A 9,382-nucleotide genomic window follows, 5' to 3' on the forward strand; every position below is an offset into this window, starting at 1 on the left:
TAGGTGGAAAGTCACTCTGTCCCCACAAGAATTAAACCGTAATATTTTTGGCCTGTTTCACACATTGGATTTGAGGCTCCAGGCTTCCTCCTCTTTTGCCACCACTGGTCTTGGAGTTTCTGATACAATCTGATTTCTTCTGTGGCAAGGCATTGATTTCATGAGCTTGGATCCGAATGCTGCAGTTCCCTGAGAAGTCTTCTCTACAGCAGGAAAAAGACTTTATTACAGCTGGGAAGAGGCAGGTTTTCTGTGGTTTCTTCTATAGTTACTATGAGAAACCACACAGTACTTTTTGCAGAAGACACCACTTAGGATCTCGGTTACTATTTCATCTGGTATCGGCTATTTCATCACTTGTTCTACCACGGGGCCAATGAAATGCAGATCATTCTTGACAATTTTCCACCTATCATGTTCTCAGAAATCCCACAATGGCCCAGGCAATCTAAACATGGTTCACCATCTTCACTAAAACATGTTTTGAAGTGCTGTCTAGACTTTCTTATGGCTTTATCCTATCGTAAACTGGCAAAAAAGCACTGCTGATGTGATTTCACAAGGTCCTATTCTCCTCCTTCTCAAGAAAAATCCCCATTCAGCAGAGCAGAGCTGGTCAGTAATTAGTAAAGAACATGAAGAGAAATGGGGATGAGGATTAGCAAAGAGAGAGGAGAAATGGAGAACTCCCAAGTGTCAAATAGGGACATCTTGGATTAACTAGGCTGGGGAGCCTGTGAACAGGAACAGCCTTTGTGCATCTCAGAGTAGTAACAGAAACAGTGAGGAGGCCAGACTGAAATAAGTCTGAAGTACAAAGTTGTCATGACACGACTGAGAAATCAGGGGGATGAAGGAAAAAGAATGACGTGGTTGTGGTGGCAGATGCTCTACCAGACTTCCCACAGCTTAGACAGAGAGAAAAAGACTGATCGTGTAATCTATCTGAAACCAACATATTTGCATAATTAACCTTAATTTCCCCACTGGATTTATTTTCCACCTGTTATTTGAACTGCCATTCTCGGTTCCCCAATGGCTGGGACAAAGGGTGCTTTTTGGTTTCAAAAGCTCTGATTCGTCCTTTTATTGTGCCAGTATTTAATAGCTGACCAGAAAACCCCAAATCCAGGGACATTCATCTAATACCAAAGAAGATACCCAGAAATCTAAGCAGTGCAATAGTGAGATGGCTGGTCCAGGTGATAACTTTTCCCTTTTTTTTTTCAGACTTCACATTTTCTTGGTTCCTTCCCACTTACGGTATTCTCTGCTTGGTGAGTCACACAAAAACAGTAGGAATGATAAGCAGAACAAAAACGATAGCTGTTAAAACAGAAAATCATCACAGTTATCTGGTTATCTGGTTTTATCTGTAATTATTGCAATTACTCTAACTGGGAGAAACAGGCAAGACCTGTGATAGGGGCTTATCTTGCCCCCATGCCCAGAGCCAATAATTGTTCCATATTGCCCCAGTTCTTTGCTCCTTGGGGCAAACAAGACCCAGCCAGAGAGTACCTGGGCAACTAGAGAGCACCCACAGCCAAATAACCAGGGACTAGTGATGCTGCGGTCTCTGGCACAGTTTGCAATGCTACTCCTTCCCCTTGTTTATCTCACTCTGTTATTCCTCCTTATTACAATGTGTGCTACAGTTGTCAGCAGACTCCAGCTGGAATCAAGAGTCCTTACACGAAGTCTTGAGCGCATGCACAGTAAGAGACAATTTCTGTTTTAGCAGCTAATGGTTGAATGGAAGACGGGGGAAAAAATCCCTTCAGACTCATCTAAATGCATCGGTTTCGCTATGACAAAATATTTTATTTGCCCATCTTTTTTTTTTTTTTTTTTTACTCCTTTGAAAATGTGAAAGAAACACATCATTTAAATATTTATATTTTCCCTGGGTTTTTTTTCCAGTTGAAGTTATTCACTGAATTCACAGAAAGTCCCAGAGAAGCAATCTGAAAATTGTTTCATTTAAAAACTAGACTTTGGGTTGGCCTGTTTTCTTATGAGTCTTTGACAATCTCTTTATAAAAAGCTTAAGTGCTTAAACAGTCTCTATTTACTTTTTCTTTACTAACTTCTCACTCAATACATGGATGTAAAGGGGTCTTGCAGTATATTTGTTATCTCTTGTAACAGAGATGGGTCTCTTTGGTAGAACAGCAAACTGAAAGGCAAAGTAACTGCTCTGGAGGCTGGGGTGAAGTCTGTAATTAACAATTAACAAAATGGCATACCTGTCAATGGCAGCATCACAGGTGAGGAACAGGATGGATAAGCCAAACCTACAAAGAGAGACGAATTCTTGATTTTGTATCAATTTGCCCCTCATCAAAGCAATGATGAGGATGGAGCCAACCTAGGTCTGGCAGCTCTCCCTCTGCAGACAAGACTCAATAATTGCCATGTTTGCTTCTTGGCCATCATTAGATGTTTCCAGCCTGGATATCAACAGGTGTGCTGATCTAATACCTGTTAATGGTGGGCATGAAGTGAACTGTATCTTCCAGGGAATGGGATCCAGCAAAGACCTTTACTTCATGTGAGACCAGGAAGGATTACTTTCAAGGTGCCAAGCTGGGATTTGGAAACGTGGTTTCAAACATGAACTCCTTTTCCCCAGAAATGTAACCCAAAACTTCCCTGGTGCAAGAAATTCATTGAATTTCTTCCTTATCCTGAATAAGAAGCTCTGAAGTCGAGCCCGTAAATCAGCAGGTTTTTAACAAGAAGTCGTGTAAGAGTGGCCTCTTGATAAATCTCCTTGTGCTGGATGCTGGGAGGAGAACAGAGAAAGGGGAGGATATTCCTTATCTAGCCCCATTAAAGACATCACATCATAATGAAGAGGAAGGTAACACTTTTTGGGAATAAATATTTGTTGCATCAATTTAAAAGACCAGACCTTGCTCAGGTTTGAGTGTTCTTTTGCAGGAAACTGAAATTATTGTTCTGTTGAATTCAAAGCCAAGATGGCCTATTTTATCCTTCAGTCTTATACATTTCATAATCCTAATTTAAAAAATTTCAAATATATGTAGTCTCCGACTATTCAATAGGTTGTATAATTTTCTAGGACTGGCATGTTGATGGGTTGTTTCTATAACAGCAAACAGTTCCTTCATCCTGATAGTACCAAGTGAAATTGTCAATGGGAAAAAAAAAAAAATACTGTCCTGAAGGAGAAGAAAGGACCAAACAATAAATTGTGACTGCTGTACCTGGATCACTCTGAACTGGGCACCACAGGGAAACAGGTGGATCTATAAAGAAGGGGAGAAAGTCCCAGGTTAATGCTGAAAAAGTGTGTCCAGTGAGTAAGGAGATTCATCCCTACACTCAGGGCAGTGATGAGAGGCAATGACGGCCAAGTGCCCAAACCATCCTGCTCTACCATATGGCCTGGTATGCTAGTCTGTTGGCAGGAAAAGTCCTCTTGTGTTGACCTTGCATTGTCTCCCACCTCTATAAAAATCATCCCATCACACTCCCCTGCCTCAGAGGAGGTTGGGAGTGTAATGAAAACCCGAGGACTCTAGAGGTGGTGGACAGCTGGGTCCTTCCACCTTCAATAGCTCTGCCTGACACCCAGAGAGAGCTCCAGACCCTCAGTGCTATCACAGATACTTGGGAAAAAGGGCTCTGTTTTCTCTCTGCGTGTTGAACTCATGCGTTGTAGAGTTAGAAGAGATGCCATCAGAAAAAGGTAGGTGACTTGGGTGGAGTAGAAGCTATGAAGGTCTAGTGTTTTTTTTTTTTTTGTATTGACACATCTAAAGGCATAAAAGCAAGAGGCAGAGGTTCTGCAGCCTCAGTTGAGAGCCCTACTGGCTCCCTGAGCAGTGAGACTCAAGATGTCAGACCACAATGGTGCATGTCCTGCTCAATCTGCGTCCAGAAAGACTACAGGGCAATATTGGTGGGCTTCTTGCTGTCTCTGTTCAAAACAGCATCCTGGGTATTAAATTAAGAAATGAGCCACATTACTTAAGTCTAGCTATGGACTGGCTAAACTCTGGATCTTAAAACCCTGAGCAATCATGAGGGAAGCTTAGATATACCTCTTGGAGTACCTTACTGTGAATGGCAGTAGATAACCTATAGCTGCCAGGAGGACGGAGAAAGGGAAATGCTTATTCTACTCTTTTAATAGAATCATAGAATCATTTTGGTTGGAAGAGAAACTCAAGATTATCAAGTCCAACTGTTAACCTAATGCTGTCACTAAACCATGTCCCTAAGAACTTAATCTATGCATCTTTTAAACCCCTCCAGGGATGGTGACTCCACCACTGCCCTGGGCAGCCTGTTCCAATGCCCGACAGCCCTTTCCAGGAAGAAATTTTTCCTAATATCCAACCTAAACCTCCTCTGGCACAACTTGACGTCGTTTCCTCTTGTCCTATCGCTTGTTGCTTGGGAAAAGAGACCAACACCCCCCTGGCTCCAAGCTCCTTCCAGGCAGGTCAGAGATCAGAAGGTCTCCCCTCAGCTCCTGTTCTCCAGCTGAACCCCCAGCTCCCTCAGCCGCTCCCATCACACTTGTGCTCCAGCCCCTTCCCCAGCTCCGTTCCCTTCTCTCAACTCGCTCCAGCACCTCAGTGTCTTTCATGTCATGAGCGGCCCAAAACTGACCCCAGGATTCGAAGTGCAGACTCCCAGTATATGACAGCGTAGCTCTTTCTGCTCACAGATTCCTGCAATTTTGCAGTTAGTATGAAAGGACACCCAAGATAAAGTAGGATGCAGCTATGTTCTCCCCAGAGATGTCACCTCCATCAGTCAGAGATGACATCTCCATCAGTGTCAGAGTCCTGAGGCCATTGATCTCTCCATCCCGAACCTCAAGCAGGTTGTTCCCTAGGACTGATGTGCTGAGTTGGGGGGCCGTCTGGACCCTGCATGAGCAGATCATGACACTGATGTCATGCTAAAGCAATCATCTTACCTGGCTCAATAGTCTGTGGAAGCAACTGGTCGCTGTAGCTGCTGTCATTGGTGCATCGCATGGCAAGGGGCGTCCAGGTAATTTTGCCATTCACCTTCATGCACGTGCTGGTGCCAGAGGTGGGGGGTCGCTTATCGTAACCGCTCTGGCATTTGAAATGCAGTACTTGCCCCACATAATATTGTTTGCTCGGGCTTAAAGATGCATGTGGAATAGTCTTGGGAGGACCACAAAAATCTGTGAGACCACAAGGAAGCACATGGTTAAAACAGGTTTTACGTGCTGCTTTTGTTCTTGAAACAACATAATTCGTATTGTTCAAGATACAGAGAAGCAGGATATACCAAGCCTTCCTAATTCTTTGTTAGGATATAAAATGCTCATTCACTTACATCATTTGTTCAGCCCAGGTATTATAGCAATTTTTTCTTTCTCTCTGACAAAATAATTTAAAATTACTCATCATTCTTATACCACTTCCACAAAAATCAGTGTAACAGTAATTAATGGGCTCTTACCTTTCTGGCCAAACTCTGACAGGTTTTTTTGCTTCTGGGGTGCAGGGCTCTGTGTTTTTGTTTCTGGCTTCTGTGTAAAACCTAACTCCATCATGGGAGCTGTTGACAACAATTTTTTCTCATCTGTGGGAGAAGTTAAATGTGCTGGATTACAGCAGAATGAATAGAAAAGCAAAGCCAGAGCACCCAAAATTTTAGAGGCAGGACAGAATTGTTGCAAGCTCTGATTTGCAAAGATAAGCACAGAAGAACAATACCCAGATGCATCTTTTACTGACTAACTCATTGGAAAAACACTACCACCAGTGTAGAAAAAGGACAATAATCACTTACCAATGCATTCAAATTCCTTGTAGACCCAAGAAGCGAACCCCAGTTTCTCCTTACACTGAATTCCCGGGTACTGGCCACTTCTTCTTGTGTAGCCACGGTCACATTTATAATACAGTTTGGTCCCCAGTGGATACATGTCAGCAGAAACCTCAGCAAATTCGGTCCATGGAAGAGCCGGGCATTCTTCTGCAAACAGAAAGCCTGAGAGTCAGGACAGCCTGTGCATCTACTTTATTCTACGAGGACTTCCCACATCTTTCTGTCTTAACAATAGCAGGTCATGCCCAGAACTCAGTGAAGTAAGACTAATTCTGCTCCCAGGACTAAAATCACAGCTGAGGGATGAAACTGGATGTCGTGAAGGGAACATGAGGGTGGCAAAACTTCGTTACTTTGGTTGTCTCTAAGCCAGGGAGTGTCTGGCTGTCGTGATTTAACCTGAGCTAGCAATACAACCACAATAGCCGCTCAATCACCCCCCTCTCCACCCCCCAAAGAGGGGAGAGAATCAAAAGGGAAGGGAGAAACTTGGATTGAGATAAACACAGTCTAACAAAATAACAAAATACTAATACACTACTAGTAAATATGTCTATAAAATAGAATAGAAAATAAAAGATACTCAATACAATTCCTCACAAGCTCCATCCACACCAAGCAGCCAGTCCCAGGAAACAGCACTTGGTCCCAAAGCTGATCCCGGAGAGAGAAAAGAGGAAAATAAGGCAGAAAGGCCCAGACGCCTCTGCAAAATGGCAGGATGGCAAAAGGCCAAACTAAAGAAAGTCCCAAATAGAACTGCCCCGAACAGGTCTCCGAGAGTCAAGAGAAGAGAGGACCAGAAGATCCCGATTCTCCTTAAATATGAAGCATGAAGCTAATGGGATGGATTACTCTAACTGATCAGTCTGGATGTCATTCAAGCTCTGCCCCATCCATCCCCTCTTCCTCGATGCCTCACACCTGTGGACAGAGCTCAAAATGTCCTTGGCTCTCAGACCAGAACAATTAAAAACATTATCTTTGTCCCAAGGTGTTATCTTCTTGTCTCAAACTAAGTCCAAATAATGACCATACCAGCTGTGAAAAAGAAAGGTTTCTATCTGCATGAAGAAAACTCATTTTCACTCAAAGCAGCACACTGGCAAAACTTAGTTATTTTAAGTGAACATTTTTGAATTTTAGAACAATCCCACCATCCAAAGCCTTCTTTGCATTGGCATTACTTGTTGCTGTTGATTTTATAAGTATAGATTTGTTCAGGATGCAGAAAAATCCCTTGGGATTGTCTTCAAAAGTGCTGTGAAGCCTGTATTTGTCTACTCTTTTAGTTAGGAGGGTCTGATTTGATACCCTTGTGTTTCTTCTAGAGGAGAAAGGATCCTGAAGCAAAGATGTTCTGCAGCAGCTTCTTAATGAAGTCATACACAATCGTATTGTAGAGCTGCTGCCTGCACCAGAGTGGGCAGCCCTGGATCTATGGAGTGAGGCAGAATAAGGAAAATTAAGCCATTAAAACTTGCAATCATCTATAATCAAACACTGGAAAGGGGAGTAGGCTCTCGGTTCTGTCTGAGCACACTGAAGAGCAGCTTACTGGGAAATAAGTTTGCAAACCTAAATATAACTTGTCCCAAAACAAGGACGTGAAGTGCGGTGTCATCAGCAAATCACATCTAAATATACTTCTCAGTCAGTTGCAATGAATTAAGTTGGATCCTTTCAGTGCACTTGAAAAGCCCACTGAAGCTGAGCGGGAGACCCAGAAGTTGATGAAGGCACTACTGAATGATATTGAAGGCCTAAAGGCTGAGAAATTCAAAGCTAAAACAGGCTGGTTGCAATGGGGCTGTCACTTGAGATCTTCGGGTGCATGATCTGTGGCCCTTCACGCTTATGCATAGTAGCAACAACTATTAGGAGTAAAATTTCTTAGTCATCACGTCTTTGCATTTTCTGCAGCCATAATTAATGCAGCTTTAGCAACCAGCAAGAATGACTGTGAAACGGCCTTGGATCCCTGATAGTTGCTCATCATTTGGCACCTGCCCTTGACTCCCAAAGTGGCTTCTCCTCGAAACAAAGCCGTGTGTTGCCAACAGCAACCCAATCAGCAGCTCCCAGACCCAGCCCTGCAATGCCCTTTTCTTCCAGGGCCACCCATCATTTTTTCACTTTGACATTTTTGCCCTTTTTTACTTTTCATTATCTTGCCGCTCAGCAAAAGTCACAAAGTTTGAAGAAGGCAACCATGAAAAGTATTGTGAGTGTTTTAACAGCTAAGCTGCATAAGGGGTATTTTAATCCTGTTTTGTCTTTGTGTTATCAAAGGATTCGCCTTGTAAACTACATCAGACTGTGGCTTTGAGAGAAGAGGCTGTACCTGAAATAGTTAACCACATGGTTTACCACAGACTGTCAGGGTGATTAAAATTAAAGAGTTATCAGATTAGCAGCAAGTTGAGATCATGTACTCTCACTTTCCCTGAAAGCTAAAAGCATGTTTCCCTCAAGACTTCAAAAGCCGCTTTGAAGCAGACTGCAGATCTGAATCTCAGCACGAGGCACTCAAACCTACAACTCTTTAGTCTCTTCTTAAGAAAACCCACAGCGTTCAACCTACTCATCATAAGGGCAACTGTTGTTTCAATCAATGATCAAATGAAGTCAGAGTTCTCCTGAACTTGCACTGTCAGATAGGGATTGTGCAGAGATGGTGCACACGGGTGACAGTGAGCAAAATCCAGCGGGCTGGTGCTCTTGGATCAACTCATCCACATGGAAGCTGGATCTCATGCAACATTCCTAGGATCCAGCCTTTTCATCTCACCCACATCACTCAAACTCTGCTCCTCTCACATCTAAACCACTTCTTTGGCCTTTACGATCACCTTCCTGTCTCTGATCCAGAAAGCATTTGGAAAGATGAATTTCCTAGGTCTCATTGTGAACTTCTGTTTGCTTCCCTCCATTGATTTCTAACTGCTTCACTGTCATGTCAAGTATTTTGCTCCCATTTTCAAGAACTTTCTCCTTATCAACCACCATATCCTTTCAAAGCATTGGCTTCTCTTCCCAGACTGGATCTCCTCACCAACGGGTTTGATATCAAAGTCATCATCTTCTGGGTTTCTTGTTGTGGCAGTCCTCACACTGGGAGGAGCCATGCCTGAATATGGACATTTCAAGATAAAAATTGCCATTATTCCTCTTCATTGTCTTTAAGTATCTTAGATATCTTCAGAGGTGCTTTTCTTAAAGTGGTCTTTTACCCATCTTTCAAGAACAAGTAGGCACCAACATGCTGATCAGCATTACTCCTGTACTTTCTTGCTTTATATTTGGATCCTAAACTACCTGTGTTAGTCAGCCATTTGTACCATGCCCAACACAAATGAGTCCTAACTATCAGCCAGTACACCAGGCATTGCGGCAGTAGGATAATGACTACACACTCAATGAAGTCTACCTGAGAATGGAAGCTATGGTTTGGCCATCAAACCCAAAAGACCTCCCCGTGTGTTGACATTTAGCAGCATCCCAGGTTCAAGCTAATTACTGTATTCGAGCT

General features: G+C 43.0%; 1 protein-coding gene across 1 annotated transcript; it reads right to left on the bottom strand.

The window, feature by feature from the left end:
• Window positions 1–1,191: 1,191 nt before the first annotated feature.
• LOC136003133 (interleukin-2 receptor subunit alpha-like) lies at window positions 1,192–9,014 on the bottom strand. The gene is made up of 7 exons (XM_065658454.1): window positions 8,906–9,014; window positions 5,812–5,997; window positions 5,479–5,622; window positions 4,961–5,197; window positions 3,234–3,275; window positions 2,250–2,297; window positions 1,192–1,326 (listed from the first exon to the last, which is right to left on the bottom strand). The coding sequence occupies exons 1-7, from the start codon at window positions 9,012–9,014 to the stop codon at window positions 1,283–1,285; spliced, it is 810 nt and encodes a 269-aa protein (XP_065514526.1). The 3' UTR covers window positions 1,192–1,282.
• Window positions 9,015–9,382: the final 368 nt, after the last annotated feature.

Source organism: Caloenas nicobarica, chromosome 1 (genome assembly GCF_036013445.1).
Source record: "Caloenas nicobarica isolate bCalNic1 chromosome 1, bCalNic1.hap1, whole genome shotgun sequence".
Lineage (NCBI taxonomy): Eukaryota > Metazoa > Chordata > Aves > Columbiformes > Columbidae > Caloenas > Caloenas nicobarica.